This window comes from Equus quagga, chromosome 2 (genome assembly GCF_021613505.1).
Source record: "Equus quagga isolate Etosha38 chromosome 2, UCLA_HA_Equagga_1.0, whole genome shotgun sequence".
NCBI classification, from domain to species: Eukaryota; Metazoa; Chordata; class Mammalia; order Perissodactyla; family Equidae; genus Equus; species Equus quagga.
The window spans coordinates 60913081-60930172 of NC_060268.1; the positions used below are offsets into that span (position 1 = coordinate 60913081).

Below are 17092 nucleotides of genomic sequence, written 5' to 3' on the forward strand. Positions count from 1 at the left end.
TGTGGTTCAGAATTTCTGTATCTTCACTGATTTTTATCTACTTGTTTTATCAATTATTGAAAGATTGCTGTTGAAATCTCCACCAATAATTGTAGATTTGCCTGTTTTTTTCCTTGCCATTCTTTCATTTTTTTACTTCATATTTTCTGAAGATCTATTGAATACATTTAGGATTGTTAGGTCCTCTTGATGATTTGGCCCCTTTATCATTCATTACAAAGTGACCTTCTTATCCACGTTAATATCCTTTGCTCTAAAATCTACATTGTCTGATATTAATAAACCTACTGCATCTTTTCTTTTTTTTCTTGCAAGGAAGATTGGCCCTGAGCTAACGTCTGTTGCCAATCTTCCTCTTTTTTGCTTGAGGAAGATTGTCGCTGAGCTAACATCTGTGCCAATCTTCCTCTGTTTTATGTGGGATGCTGCCGCAGTGTGGCTTGACAAGCAGTGCTAGGTCCACGCCCAGGATCCGAACCTGCAAACACTTTGCCGGCTGAAGTGGAGTGTGTAAACTTAACCACTACGCCACCAGGCTGGCCCCTGCTGCACCTTTATTTTGACTACTGTTAACATGATATTACCTTTTACTTTTGATCTGTTATGTCTTCATATTTGAGATGGATTTCTTGTAGGCAGCATATAGTTGGGTCTTGTATTTTAATCCAGTCTGATAACCTCTGCTTTTTAATTGAGGTGTTTAGATCATTTGCATTTCGTGTGATTAAAGATGTGTTTGGATTCAAGTCTGTCATCTTGCTCTTTGTTTTCTGTTTGTTCTGTCTGTTTGTCCTTTTTTTAGTGGTGGCTTTAGAGTTAATAGTATACATCTTTAACTTATCGTAGGCTGCCTTCAATTAATATTGTACCACTTTGTCTATTGTATGGGAACTTTACAATAGTATACTTTCGTTTACCTCATCCTGACATTTGTTATCATACATTTTACTTTCTCATATGTTACAAATCCCAAAACATGGTTAGTATTTTTCTTTAGACAGTTATTTGTCTTTTAAAGACATTTAAAAAGTAAGAAAAGATTCATTTTTTATTTACTCGCGTTTTTACCAAATCCGGTGCTCTTCGTTCCTTTGTGTAAATCCAGACCTCCATCTGGTCTCATTTTTTTCTGTCTGAAGGACTTCCTTCTTTTACATTTCTTATAGTACGTGAGTCTTTTGGTAATCAGTTCGTTCAGCTTTTGTGTGTTTAAATGTATATTTGACTTAATTTTTGGAAGATATTTTCGCCAGATAGAGAACTCTAGGTTGATTGCTCTTTTCTTTCAATATCTTAAGGGTTTTGTTTCACTGTCTTCTGGCTTGCATTCTTTCCAGTGAAAAGCTTACTGTCATTTTAAGTCTTTATTCCTTTCTACATTAGAACTGACTTCTTCTCTGACTGCTTTTAAGATTTTTTCCTTTATCACTAGTCTTTTGCAGTTTGATTATGATGAGCTTTTATTTAGTTTTCTTCATGATTTATGTCCTTAGGAGTTGTTGAGATTCTTGAATCTGTGGATTTTTAGCTTTCATCAAATTGGAAAAATTTTTCCCGTTATTTCTTTTTGTATGTCCCCTCCCCCTTTGGGAACTTAAATTGCACATATTTTAGGTCACTTGAAGTTGTCCCAGAGCAAAGTGACGCTCTGTGTTTGTTTCAGTCTTTTTTTTCTCTCTAATCTTTCATTTTTAGATAGTTTCTGTTGTCAGATATTCAAGTTTTCTTCTTTTAATCTGCATTGTCTCATCTGCTATTAATCTTGCCCAGTGTATTTTTTATTTTAGACCTTGTGCTTTTTATCACCTAAAAGTGCACGTGGGTCTTTTTTACATCTTCCATGTCTTTGCTTAACATGCTCAGTCTTTCTTCTGCCTCCTTGAATATATGGAATATAGTTAGGGAATATATGGAATAAAATGAACTGAATTAATAGTCTTGTCTATTAATTCTATCGTATATATCATTTTGGGTTCAGTTTTCACTGATTGCTTTTTCTCCTCATTTTGAGTTATATTTTCTTGTTTTTATAATACCTTATCATTTTTTATTGGATGCCAGTCATGTGGCATAGGTGCTAGATATTTTTGCATTCCTAAAAATATTCTTGAGCTTTATTCTGAGATGCCATTTAGTGACTTTGAAACAATTTGATCCTTGCAAGACTTGCTTTTGAGCTTTATTAGATGGGACCAGCCCACTTCTTAGTCTAGAACTAATTTTCGCCATTCCACTGAGGCAATAGTCATCTGAATACTCTGCCCAGCACCCTGGCAATTACAAGGTATTCTACCTGGGCTGGTGGGAAAATCTTTCTGCCCATCGTGAGGTCTGGAGATTGTTTCCTCTGGTCCTTTCTGGTGGTTCTTTCCCTGGCCTCAGGTAGTTTCCTGACATCCGTGTGCTGGTCATTACTCAGCTGAAGACTTCAGGGTCCCCTTGGCAGATCTCTGGAGCTTTCTCCCTTTGTTCGTCTGCCAGTGAACACTAGTGGCCTTGGCCTCCTCAGACTCCCAGTTCTGTCTCTTCAACTTAGGGAGATGGCTGTGCTCCACCTGGATTCCCCTCCCTGCGTGGGGGCCTGGAAATTCTCTCCAGTCAGTGAGCTGGACAATCATAGGGTTCACCTCATTTGTTTTCCATCTCTCAGGGATCACTGTCCTGTTTTAGCTAATGTCCAATGTCTGGAAGCCTGTTGATTTTTCTGGTTTGGGGGTTTTTCTTAGTATCTCTTCCTTTCTTGTCACCACTCTAATCCAGATGCTTATTTTTGTCTCTTGTCAGACATGTTGATCAGCTTTTAAACTGTTCTTTCAGAAATAGAAGCTACCATTTATTGATCATTTATACTGTGCTCAGCAAGCGTTCTACATACGTTTTCCTCACTGAATGCTCGCAGCGACCTTGTGCAGTTGTTACCATTGTTGATCCCCATTTTAAGACGCAGAAACTGAGGCACAGAGGAGTTAAATAGCTTGCCCAAGGTCCCACAACTAATAAGAAATGGAATTAGAACTTGAACCCAGGCGAGTCTTACCCCAAGTCCATGTTCTTAACCTCTATTCTGTATTGCCTCTCACTCCTCTCAGGTTTGGCTCCCTAAAGCATAGTTCTGATCCCCTCTCTTCCCTTCTCCAGAATCTTCAAAGGCTCTACATTACTTCCCAAATAAACTAAAAACTCTATAGGATGGAACTCAAGATCTCGCACAGTATGTCATCAGCCTACTTTTGTAGCATTATCTTATGTGTCTGAATCCTGTGCTTAAGTTGAACTCACTACCTTTTCTGAACCCGGATACTTTCTCACTTCAACACTTCAATTCACTTATTTCTCTCTAATTAGAATGGCTTCACCCATATCTCCACCTATCAAAATCCTTAGCACCCTTCAAGGGTCAGCTCCAAAGCCTGCTCCTCCGTTGAACTTGGATAAATCCTGTCACGTATGGTATATCTATCACTCACTCACTTCTCCTTTGAACCTCTAGAATTCTCTGTATATGTTTCTGATGGGTATTATCACATTCTGCCTTGTATTTTGCTATTAGTGTACATGGACATTTCTCCTATTATGTTGAAATCTCTGAAAGTGGAGAACAGATCTTATTTATCTTCTCATCTTACTCATTGAATATGCAGGACCTTGCATATGGGGCCTAGTACTGAACACTACATGTAATGACTAGATGTTCAAAACATAATTTGTTGAATCACTGACTGAATAAATATATTTTGTTCTTTCGTTTGTTCTTTAGTTCGTTCATTCATCTTTTGAAGTAGCATCTTGAAAGGAGGTTTAGCTCCCAAACAAAATGTCCCATAGTGTTCTGTATGGACCATTGCTCTCACCCAGAGTATTCTTAGCTTTTTTTATATTAAAGGGTGAAATGAAAGGTTAAGAGTTAGAAGTGCATTTGATCTTTTCCTGACCCTCTCCTGACTTTTGTGTGACTTCAAGCATGTCACTTGAACCTCTCAGTGACCTCAGCTGTGAAACAGGGCTGCCTGGTGTCACAGAGGGATTGTGAAGAGCAGCAAATCACAGTCCTTGTCTAAACAGAATCACCTGCAGAGCTCTCACACCTGCATAGAATGATGAGAGAAATTTAATTTCCCCAGTTAAGTGGTCAGTTGGACCCACACTTTGAATGTCTGTGGGAGCGATGAGATGAGAGTCCTTGAAAATCTGTTACTCTTCACTTCCTACTCAAAATGTTTCTATTTTTATACGTCTAAATGTTCTTGTTTTTTAGACAAAGCATATTGTAATATTTCCCTTTTCAGACTTCAAAGGTGGGAAAATATCATGAGATATTTTAAAAGCAAGTTGAATTTTGGGAAGGGTAGAAGTACCTTGAATTTTTATTTTATACCACTGAATTAAGAAAACTTTTTGCCGTGAAGAGAGCATTTTCAAAATGATGCTGATCGTGTTTTAAAAATAACTATTTCATAATGTCTGTACATAACTCATGAAATGTGTATCTAGCTGTTTTTTCAGGGGGATGTGTAGTAAGACTATTGCAAACAAGTAGAGCAGAAACCAAATAAAACTACTGCTAGCCATCCTGCAAACAGAACCTTCTTATACCTTTAATGTAGTCTATAAAATCTTTCAAAGAGTAGAGCTTAACAGATGACCTAGTATTGTTTATTTTCTAATTGGGAAAAATCCATCTAACTGGAAATTTCTTAGCATTGTGTATAGCATGTGCTGATTATCATTCTCTGACTGCTTTGGGTTTCTGCTGCTTTTAAACTAGCATTTAAATGGACCATTTGATTAATCATTTGTATACTGACTGTAATCCTCCCAAATTTCCTTTCTGAGTTGTACATACTGTAGAAGACAATTATGTCACCACAGATTAAATAAGAGAATTAAAACAGAATAGCGGCTTAATTTGACCTGTGATTTTGCTCTCCTTCCCTTTACTGGAGCGTGTGCCACTCCAGCAAATAAATGAAGTCATCCATGACAGCTTGTGATGAATTGCCGTATTTATACTGTATATTTTAATAGCCTCACACTAATTTAAATTGAGCACAGAGTAAATTATAATTCAGTCACTTGACTGCTTATATTTAACTTGACAACTCATCCTTATTTGTCCTGGAGGTGCAGTGGAGAGCCGCAGAAACGCACGCAGGTATTTCAGTTTCTCACTTAACCCTTTCTCCAGGAAATGTTTCGTGTTCAAAGTCTCTCCAGTTTGAAAATTTTGGCTCTTCCTGAGGAGAAACAATAACAATAATAATGAACACTCAGGGAGTCCATACTTACCTTATACTTCAAAAAGAAAATTGATATTTGCCATGCTTTTTCTCTTGCCTTCAGATAAGGAAGTGGGCGAGTTTATTTCTAGCAGTTTTAAAGCTCACTCACCGGAGTGCCCAGGGGAAGGGGCATTGACCTTCCACCCAGAGTGCCATCTCCCAGACGAGAGATGGGCATTTCAGTACACTTCTGTTAAGGTGGATTTTACTTTCCCTCTCAAGTTCCACGGAATTACTTTGTTCACTTTTGCATCATTATGGAATCTCCACTATTTTGGACGACAGCAAATACCAAGAATGATTAAGACCTATTAGCATGCAGTGGATTGGCCCTACAAATACAGTGTTACTTGCTACATTTTAGGCCAGTATGGCACTTTTATTTGTTTTGGTGTTTTTGTCTTTGGTTTTGCAGAAAGTAAGCAGTCCTCTTCCTTCCTGTCTAGAAACAGTTTCTTATTTAGAGGATTATGGTTGTAAGGAGCACTTTAGTTAAATCCCACATCACTTATTAGGCACTACTGTAGGACCCTGTGCGGGGTGCTGGGTGTCGGGGAAAGGGGCCAGAGAAAGACGCACAGGCTCAGTCCTTGCCCTTGAGGGGCTCACAGCCGCTCTGCCATCTAGGCTTCTGTTACTAGGAGATGGGGCATAGATGCTAAAGGCTGAATGTGATCGGGAGAAATATAAAGGGCCAGAGCTAGAGATAACTTCTGATGGAGGGCTTTGGGATGGCTTTGTGGAGGTGATGGCAGCATTCAAACTGGGTCTAAAAGATAGAAAAGGTTTTACAATTAGTGACTGGAATGGAGAGAGGAAGCACACTTTAGGTGGAGGGAATAGCAGGAGCAGAGACTGGAAGTGGAGGAGAGCACAGGACATGTCTGCGGACCAGTAAAACATCTGATTTCATGTAAAGATTGGGTTTGTGGTGAGGAGTAGTGGGAGAAGGAGTTAGAATAACAAGTTGGGGCTACATTGTGGAAGAATTATTTGAATGTCATGCTGGAATTGTAACTTAGTACTAGGCCGTGGGAACCCAATTAAGGTTCTTGACCGGGGAGTGATGGGTTTACGGCCGGTAGTTTGGGGTTAATGCTAAGGTGTTGGCCAGCCTTGGGGAATCACATCATTTCCAGATTGGGGCCTGGAGATGCGGGATGTCTTGGTAGTCATAGTAAGCACTGAATAATGACATTTTTGAAATCTTAAGTAAGTGGTTCTCAACCTTCGTGTGGGTTAGAAATCATCTGAGGAGTTTTTAAGAAATAGTGCGATGTGGGCCCAACCCTGGAGATTCTGATTCCGTTATTCTGGGGTAAGCCCTGTGCATCAGGGTTTGTTTAAAGTACCCCCATATATTTATATGAATACCTTTATATAAAGGTAAGTATAATGTGAGGCCAGGGTTGAGAACCATTGTTTTAAGGTAAATAATAACTTCATTCCTTTTACCAGAGATTTTTAGGGTGAGGGATTCCCTGTATTTGACATAGTAATGTAAATAGCTCTAATATTTTTTGGCATAGAATTGAAAGACTAGATGATTTTATTTTGTTTGGAAGTTTTCTACAGGAACAAAAATGTAAGTGAATATTGTTGGCAAATGACTATTGATTGGGAGAAATGTTTAAATGTTTCTGGGCAGTTTTGTATTACACTTACCATCTAGTTTAGTGAGAGCTTTTATAAATAACCCTAAAGCAAACTCTTCATAGAAACTGGCTATGCCTTTTTTCCTCACTTTTCTCTCCCCCAAATGGATGTCAGTACTATAAAATGTGTGGTTTAGAATTATCGTTTTCTTTCCTTACTCTGTCAGTAGTTTGCAATTCATAATTTGTTTTTTTCCTCCAGTATGATTATATGTATTCTGCAGTTGTAATAAAAATGTAGTTTAATATTGGATGGTGTATAACTACACTATCATAGTAATCTTGAATGTTGAATTTTTATCTAGAAATATCTAGAATCAGAAACTCTGCCACAAATCTTAAAAATTCCCTTCCAGTTATTTTATTCTTATCATTGTCTTTTTCAAGTAAAGAACAACTTCCCTTGAATTGACTTCACTAAAGTGTTAAGTAAAATTTGAACGATTGATGGTTTTGAAAAATAGGTGTTTGAAATAAACTAGAATTTATTCTAGGTAAGTTTATAAATAAACTACTTTACATTTCTGTGTTATGAATCTGACTCAGTGGTTGATATTTTAAGGAAAACCACAAAGCATCAGGACATACTGGAAAGTGCATGTTCCTCAGAGTCAGAGAGGGGCCCTGACATTGTCACTGCATTGCCGCTCCTCAGAACCTTGATTTCCTTCTCTGAAAGAAGGGGATTAGATGAGATTTCTGAGATTCCTTCAAGCTCCAACATTTTATAACAATGTTAACAAAGAAACATTATCCACCTGGAAGAATAGAAAAAGATGATGTATTTTAAAAATTCTTTATTTCTCTCAAAGCTAAAAACCCTACTCTACATATCATTTTTACTCATGCTCTCTGCTTGTTGCCTAGTGTCTAAATTATAAGACAGTTCTTTTTTAATGGTTTCAGGGTCATTTCTATCTTCCTCTTCTCAAAATAACCAATGTGGCCAAAATAGGGTGTATAAATTAAGGGTGTTAGAACTTAACTGACTTTTAAAGCCATTAATACTGACCTTTGAGACCTTGCTTTTTCCTTGGTCCCATCAATCACTTCTATACCACCTCTCCCAATACAAAGGGTCAGGCAGATGTGGATACAGTTTGTATTACTGGGTTTATGGTGGTGGGGAGGAGAAAGGGTGAATGAATAAACATCGTACTTTTTAGATTTTATATTTCATAGTGAATATAGCTATATTTAATTTAAAGGTGAATAAATGTGTGAATGTTGATTCCTTTTCTATATTTAGGTCATACTACTAGATATTACACTGGAACTTCAGAAACAAATTATGTCTGAGTTGGAAATTCTTTATAAGGTAATTTTTTCTTGGTCATTTTTTCTTATAAAGCATACCTATAGTTTTGGCTTGCAGGTTTTTAACTACTTTTGTTTTATTTTTGTTACAGTGTGATTCATCATATATCATAGGGTTTTATGGTGCATTTTTTGTAGAAAACAGAATTTCGATATGTACAGAATTCATGGATGGTGAGTTTTCCCTTTTATAATACTTTAAAAATGGTTTTGAGGATAGAGTGTTTTAAAACCTGGTTCTGATAATAGATGTCAAGCAGAATTAAAAATGATTGAAATATACTAATAATTACCTCCTGTATACTCTAAAACATCTTAGTGTTAGGGGTTCCTGGTGTTAGATATTTGGAGCTGAGCTATAATTTCAAGAATGTATTTTTGTTTACTTTTATTGAAAATTTAAATAGAACAGATTAAATGCTAGTCTAATCAGTGGTTTGATATTTGATTCTTCCATACAATCTGTCTTTACTTGCAAAACAGATGTTCTGTTCTTTTAATGTTTCAATAGCCAAAACAGATTTTCTTTTAAAGAAATCTATTAACCCAATGTCCTGTGTCTTTTAGAAAGAAATCGGTTCTTAATTGCAAGATAAGAAATTGTTTTTCAACACAGCTGTTTAGCCAAGATGTGTTTAGTTTTCTTTGGACTCTAGCCCTTTCCTTCCTTCTGTGTTTTTTATTCATTTTTATTTGGGTAACTCTTTCTTGATCTGAATATTATGGCAAAATGCAGATTTCTTGGTACCCTATTAGTGAAATGGTGTCATCATTGTTATTGTTTACCCATTTTAAATCAAAACAGTCATTAAATTTTACATATTCAGTTTGTCAATGTCTAGCCCATTAAAACTCAACTTTTTTTTTCTGGAGCTTTTTAATTTAAATTAATTTATTTTTAAAAAAACTTTTTGATGAAGATTAGCCCTGAGCTAACATCTGCTACCAGTCCTCCTCTATTTTTTTTGTTTTTTTGCTGAGGAAGACTGGCCCTGAGCTAACATCTGTGCCCATCTTCCTCTACTTTATATGTGGGATGCTTACCACAGCATGGCTTGCCAAGTGGTGCCATGTCCACACCTGGGATCCAAACCACCAAAACCTGGGCTGCCAAAGCAGAATGTGTGCACTTACTGCTGCGCCACCAGGCCAGCCTACAACTTTTTTTCTTTCATATACTCAGTTCATTTTGAGGATTCTCAATACATTACTAAAGCAGTTCATCCCCCACAAAACCTTTCAATGAGCCAATATTGATACCTTGATACTATAATAAGGTGTATCATGTGTTCTAAATTAGTCATAGTAGATGCCAAGAATTAAGTCTTAGAACCATATAGGTAGTATGACAATTACTATTCAAGGAGACTGACTGAAAAAGTGGGTTCATAGAGCCAGTACATGTTATTATTTAATGACTTTTCATCTTTTTTTTTTCTGAAGTCCTCAATTTTTTAGTTACATTAAAAAATTTTTTTATTGAGATGGTATATTCAAACACCATAAAATTTACCCTTTTAATGTGCACTATTCCATAGGTTTTAGTATATTCACAAGGTTGTGCAACCATCACCACTAATTCCAAAACATTTTTGTCACCCTAGAAACAAAGTCCCTATCCATTTGCAGTCACTCTCCACTCCTGCTTCCCTCTGGTCCCTGGTAACCACTAATCTAGTTGCTGTTTCTATGGATTTCCCTATTTTGGACATTTCATATATGTGAAATCATACAGTATGTGGCTTTTGTGCGTGGCTTCTTTCACTTAGTATAATGTTCTCAAGGTTCATCCCTGTCACAGCATCAGTACTTCATTCCTTTTTATGACAATAATAATCTGTTGTATGGATGTACCACATTTTGTTTACTCTTTGATCAGTTGATGGGCATTTGGGATGTTTCTGCTTTTTGGCTGTTATGAATAATGCTGCTGTGTACATTTGTGTACAAGTTTTTCTGTGCACCTATGATTTCAGTTCTTTTGAGTATATATCTGGGAATGGAATTGCTAGTTCACGTGGTCACTCTTTTTAACTTTTTGAGGAAGTGCCTAACTGCTTCATTTCATTTTACGCCAGTTTACACTCACAGCTGCAATGTATGAGGGTTCCAATTTCTCCACGTCTTTGCCAACCCTGGTTATTGTGTGTCTTTTAATATTTTTGTTTAGCCTATTGTTTACTCTAGCTGTTATCCACCACCTCAGTCAGTTGCAAAGTTAATCAGTTGCTTCTAGTTGTTTTCAACAAATGCCCCTAAAGAAAAGGCATTTTTACTTGGCAAGCTCTGAGTCTGGTCAATTATAGAAAGCATTGCAAGTGAGGTCTTCCAGGGAACTGCCAGATAGGTCAAAAGTGAAACTTTTCTGAGAATGTGGATTTGAAGGAGCACCTGCTCACTTCTGCCTGTCCAGTGGCTGTCAAGCTTCTGGTGTTCACTGTGGTTGCAGGCTGCTGGTTTTCAAGGCTGCAGTGGAGCTGGAGAGGTGGCAATGGGAATAGAACAAGTTAAACTGCCACAAAGCTTGCTGTTCTTACCAAGATTCAGGCATTTATCTTGAATAAATAATTTGGGGGTTGCTGCAATCCTTTGGGTAATTTTAAGAGTTCTGAAAAAGTTGATTCTGACCATTTTTGTCTATTTCTTCATTGCTTTTGTGAAAAAGAGAATTTTCAAAGGTCCTTATTCTTCCATTTTTGCTGATGTCACATTTTAGTTATTTTTAATACTTTATATTCTTACCTTAAAATATTCACTTTACAGCCTATGTTTAACCTTTTTTTTGAGACTCCTCACTTTCTGGACTTGAGCTGCTTAAAGCTCTTTCTCCTACTGCTGCTTGGCAGCTTCTCTTTACTCCATGCTAACCAGTTCCTGAACGCTAAAATTTCCCAGTTCTTAAGTTTGGTACTCTCATTCCCGTCTTCCCTGTTGTTTCCCACATCAATTATTCTGAAATTTATTACCCTCCCCGAGATCTTTTTCTTTCTCTCTCAGAGATAACATAGACCATCAGGTATGGGCTCTCTTACTTGCTCTTTAACCTATAGCTCAGCCACAACTGCACCTGCCTGATCCACCTCTCAAATGACGAGCTCCTTAAGGTCAGTCCCTTCACATGTGCATCCACTTGGTGGAGTTCTCTCCATCAACGACTCTCTGTCTTTTGACCTTCGTTCTCTCTGTAGTACAGCAAAACGTACCCCAAAAAATATGGATCAAAAACAGTGTACCACTCTCTAGCTATCATTCCTTCTTTCTTCTTCCCATTACAGTTAAACTTCTTGTCAACTTTCTCCCAATTTCAAAACTATTTCTTTAGTGTAAACTCTCATTATCTATTTTAATCTCTTAGTCATTTTTTTCTAAATATTTATTGACCACTTTCTTTCCGACACTATTTTAAACCTGGGGATACAACAGTGAACAAGACTTAATCCCTGTCATTATGGGGCTTAAGTTCTAGGAGGGGAGACAGACAAGAAACATACAATGCACTCTCAGAGAAGGATAACTCTGTTTAGAACATAAAGCAGGTAGATGAGAACTCACAGGAGCAGAGGTGCTACATAGGATGGTCAGTGATGATTTTTTTTTATGGGGGGCTGGCATTTTAGCAAAGACTTTAATGTCAATAAGCCAACTCAGGGAAGGTCATGGGAAGATCTTTGAGGCAGAGGGATTATCAAATATAAATGCTCCAAGGTAGAAGCAAGTTTGAGGCAATCAAGGCCCCGTCAGAAGGCCAAGATGACTAGAGAGTAGTGATGAGATGACCTGGGGCCAGACAGGAGACATAGGAAGAAGCTACATTGTGTAGGCCTTGTAGGTCATGGTAAAGAATTTGTGTTTCAGTCTGAATTTATTAGAATGCATTGGAAGATTTCAAGTAGGGGAGTGATATGATATGCTGTCTCATTAAGTCAGAACTAAATCCATTCAGAAATAGACCATCTCAGAATATACATACATGTATTTGGATTGCTATCATGGCAATAAATTGTTTCTCCAAAAACCTATATTGCAAAGAAAGAAAGAGCTCTTTATTTGTTCAACTAGCAGAGGCTAAGAGAGTTTCTTCTCAAAGTTTTGCTTGTAGCTTCAGATTTCAGTTTTGTTAGTATTAATAATAATCGTTGTCATTTTAGGGAAAATGTTGGGATGAATGTTGCTTCTCATTCATTTACTACATTATTTCTGTTTATCCTACATGTAAGACATTACTTTATATTTAGACCCTGTATTAGGATAAGCACAGACCTAACTATATGAGTCCTTTTGGCCTAGTTGAGTGAAGACGGTAGGCCGGATTCATCAAACATTTAGTTGTTTGGCAGTTGAGATGGGTTTTTTGGTAAGCTATTAGCACTCTTCCTCCTGGTTCCCATGGTGGATAGTGGCATGCAATGAGATTATTGGCCAGGGATGATCTGAGGCCAGGGAACAAGGGAAGTGACAGGTCATGGAGAGTAAACCAGTGACCTGGGAATCACGAGCAAAAGGGTCAAACCAACCGTGCCATAGATAAATGAGTTTCTAAATGCCTAGAATGCCACCATCTCAACTAAGATTAAACTGTCTCTCTGGGTAGGTGTCATAGAATATCACATTGCAGTGAGGCTTTTTAAACTGTGAAAAGTTCACACATGATTTTCAAGCTATGTATGATATTATGGGGAAAGCTTTTCAATTTTTGCAGTTCTGGGAATTGAAACGCTCAGATCTTTTCTGAGCTCTGCCATTAATTGACTCATGGCTGTGGCTAGAACACTCACCTCCCTGGGACTGAGTTTCCTCTATTTGTCAAATAAAGTCATTGGACTGATCTCTAATGTCCTTCTAGCACTAATGTTTAATGATTTGGTGAGTCTAAGAATTGCCTTTTGGGGATAGGCCTGTAGGATGGAAATGATAGTAAAAGTGAGTAAACATTTAAGTGAAAAGCTTCTGCCACTTTTACCCTGATAAGAGTTTTTTAACTGCACGAACGGAACTCATAGGTTTAATAGGAACTCTTGATTCTGAGTGGATCTGCTACATCATGTTTTTGCCTCTGACAATTATCTCTAATGAGCATGTCAAGGACAGGATGAATCTGTGATGACACAAAGCTAGCTATATAAAGATTTACCAGCCTGGATGGCTAGGGAGAGTACAATATAACTGAAATTAAGTGGATATTTACAAAAACCTGTGAACTACCTCAAAATGAGATTCTTCCTTGGTTTGTTCTACAGTTAATGGTAGTAACGTAAGTTTTGGCTTTTTGGTTTAGCTTATTGACTACTGTCCATTTAGCTAATTAATTCCAGATTTATATCCTATGTAAAAATAAATCTCCTCTTAGGACTTCTTACTAGTATATGTGAATAGATTTGTACCTCTAGTTTTGAGCCATGCAAGCTGTTCACTTCATAAGGGATTGGCCCAATAAACTGCATTTGTCAGTATTCCAAATATCAACATGTAAAGCTTGATCTTCTTTAGACTGTTCATCCTTGCAACTGCCAGTTCATCTGAAAGATCAGTGAGAAATAAAATGTTTTTTCTATCATATTTTCACTTTTATTGCATCCATAATAAAAATGCTATTTTAGTAAATAAAGATGGTTAGCTCATTGCAGAAATGTCTTCTTTTCACTATCTTTCCAGTAGCACCCAGAGCCAAAGCATAAAGTTTAGTCACACTGTGGTTTTCTAGCTTCTTGTCAGAATCTGGAAACTATAAGCCAAAGTTACTTAAAGAAGTGATCATTTGCCTGCTTTAAACAGGATAAATACAAAGCCAGTAGGTATATAATATGTTTAATATATATATAATATTTTTTTTACAGGGGAAAATTTTTTTCTCTGATGTTCAGTTTTAGGAAAATTTGACATATAAAAATAGTCTTTTGGCTAAATAGAATTAACCTCATTTCAAAAGAATAACATGTTCCATGTGAATACCTTATGAAGCATACTTATAAATCATCCAGAAGTGATTAATATCAATTTTTAGCCTCTGATAGAAACAGAAATTATCTCTCAGATATCCTGGGTAATTCCTTTATAGGAACTGAAAGACTCTACACCTCAGCTTGACTCAAAGAAAGGTTATTACACATTGTTAAAATAGTTCTTACATAATCATATCATTAATATCAGTAAAGTAGTGGTTCTTTGCATATCTTCCTGAAATTCTTATACTACTTGTGTAAGATTAAAAATTTAACAAGCGTGCCCAAATTTATACTTCCAAGTGAATATTTGTTCCTTTAAAATAGTTTCCTAGGAAAGCTATGCCGTTATGTCAGTGATGGTGTTGTTCCTGCAAAGGGTTTGCAGTCCCTTCTTTTGAAACTGCTTTCAGAGCAGAGTGCCTATCTGGTGAAATTCAAGGTGATTTTCATTCATTTGTTTAATTTGTTACTCATCTGACAGATATTTATTGAATATCTACTATCTGCTAGTTGTGCTAACTTCTAGATTGGTGAAATTTTTTTAAAAGACAAACAGCATGACTCCTGCCTTTATTATGTTCACAGTTTAGTGGTTTTGGTTTGGGGAAACTGCCAAAAGCTGAATTTGCTAAAGGCGAAGGATGTTAGTGAATACCATTTTAGTGAAAAATATTATGACTTAAGATTAGTTTTTCTTTTTTACCCCCATAAAGGGGTTTTCAAAGTGGCATCAAAGAGAAATTCCAAAAATATCATTTTGAACTTAGAATCTTTGGAATAGATTGATTGCTTATCTTGGTACCTAATTTGAAGGGTAGCATTCATTTAGATAGATGTTTACATTATTAGTTTTTATGTGTATTTTGGACCTTATATTTACCAGCTTTTGTTTGGTTAATGTGAAAATTCTAAGATAGGGTCCTAGTTTACATTTGAGAAAAACTGTTACACAAGGCAGATACCTAAATGTGATTGTCCTATTGATCTTTAGTTTTGTGTATGTATTTAAATTTACGTAAAATGCAGGTTCTTGGTCTGCCCTTGACTAGTTTCCTTCAGTTTTTACATGTGTGTTGTTATACACTTGGGAATAAAATGGAAGTATCTAGTTATGCTTCTTGTGGAAGTATGATTATGTCATAAATAAAACTGGACTAAAAATCAGTTTTACCCTAGACATCCAATGCATGATATAAGAAGAGAAAAAAATGTTCTCATAATGAGTGCGTAGAGGAGGGGCTGAGTGCACTTCGCCAGTAGTTTCATGTGTAGTAACACAGCATATTTGCCTCTACAGGGGGATCTTTGGATGTATATAGAAAAATTCCAGAGCATGTCCTTGGAAGAATTGCAGTAGCAGTGAGTATATGGCTTCAACCTTATGAAATTTGGGTGATTTGACCTTTCTAGTCAAACCTGATTCTCCTTATATCCTCAGGACGTTTTTTTGTTTTTATTCAATCCCTGTTGACTGCCAGGCCTTCTTAACTCTCTTTTCTTATCATTTTTGTCCTTTCTTCTTTTCATAGACCAATCCTCAGTGACGACATAGTCACATGACATCCTTCAGGCTTATAGGTACTCTCACCTGTTCTAGTTCCGTGAGTTTGCAGGGACCTTGATGCTTTTGTTAACCAGTAAAATTTCCAAGTTCTTCAAAAAGACACTGATGTTTAGACGTTTTGCAGTTATAGGCGTATGATTAGAAAATACTTTTCAAGTCTAAATTATCAAAATAAAACAGTCTATATGAAAGTAATACTTTATTCTTAAAGATTTTTGCAGATTTTATATGTTCATGGTTTTTAATTTTTTCACCAACTATATCTAGGAATTTATTTCCTTTGTGATTAAAAACAGTTTTCCTATTTTCTATATTCACTAATAAACTGATGAAATATATCAACTTAAACTAAGATTACTGTATGAGCTCCAGATTTCAAATTTGGATGATGTAGGCTAAACAGTGTCTAAGAGAAGTCATGGGGTGGTGTAATAGTAAACAATTGCTAAACTAAAGGCACTCTGATAACTTAAGCAGTTTAATGCAGAACAAAGTGGTTATACCATGTACTATTTAATTAAATGGCTGATTTTCGCCTTCATCATACATCAAACTGACAACTCAAATCCTTTAATCCAACATGGACACTTATTTAGTCTTAGTTCATTGTAATTCACAGCTTTCCTTTTTTCTTTCTAATTATTAGTGTGAACTGCCCAGAGCCATGAGAACTTTTTCTTCTGATGTTGTTGCTGCTAAGTAGCTTCTAATCTACATGTTTAGGTAGATTAGTATGATATTTGAGTACTTAAATCCCTTTTTGAGCTGAAAATAAAAATGTTTCATTTCCTCTTTTAATCTCGGGAGGAATGAATGCTTTGTGGCTTTTGGCAGTTCTTGGCTCTAAAGTTTAATAACACGTATAATAAAGGACGAAGAAAGGCAAGGATACCAATTGAAAATGAAAAAAGTTTATGAGTTCTGTGTACTCAATTATCTGTTGAACTTGACTAAAATAGGAATCTGCCTTCTTCACTAGAGAAGCATGTTCTTCCTGAACCTCATAAATCTTGCCTCCCTCATTTGTAGGGCATCCACACAAGGCCACTGGTGGTTTCAATTCTACTGGAGTGGGAAGCCTGTGAAGTGAATGGAGTCAGCAAAAAAAATAGATAACCCAGCGTCAAATATAGGGCTTACCTATTGGGTAATTGAAAATATGACAAAAATTATTTTAGTGAAAGCTATTTAAAATAAGTGCTAACCCAAAGCATTGTTTATATTTGCCCTTATATTTTTAAAAATTAGAATTTTGGGGATTTTTTCCTTTCTAAAATGTGTTCAATTTCTCCAGCTTTTATGGCTCATCAGGTCATAGTAATGAAAACTGCCTGT

General features: G+C 36.5%; 1 protein-coding gene across 6 annotated transcripts in view; it reads left to right on the forward strand.

Annotated features, from left to right (window-relative positions):
* Positions 1 to 17092, forward strand: part of MAP2K5 (mitogen-activated protein kinase kinase 5) — a 244156-nt gene that overhangs the window by 89411 nt on the left and 137653 nt on the right. For all 6 annotated transcript variants that reach the window (XR_006887499.1, XR_006887498.1, XM_046653610.1 and 3 more), the window contains exons 10-12: positions 8184 to 8252; positions 8344 to 8425; positions 15491 to 15552. Coding sequence is in view for 4 of the 6 variants with exons in the window: in XM_046653610.1 (XP_046509566.1) it covers positions 8184 to 8252; positions 8344 to 8425; positions 15491 to 15552 (213 nt within the window). In the remaining 2 variants the exon portion in view is untranslated. The remainder of the gene's footprint in view (positions 1 to 8183; positions 8253 to 8343; positions 8426 to 15490; positions 15553 to 17092) is intronic.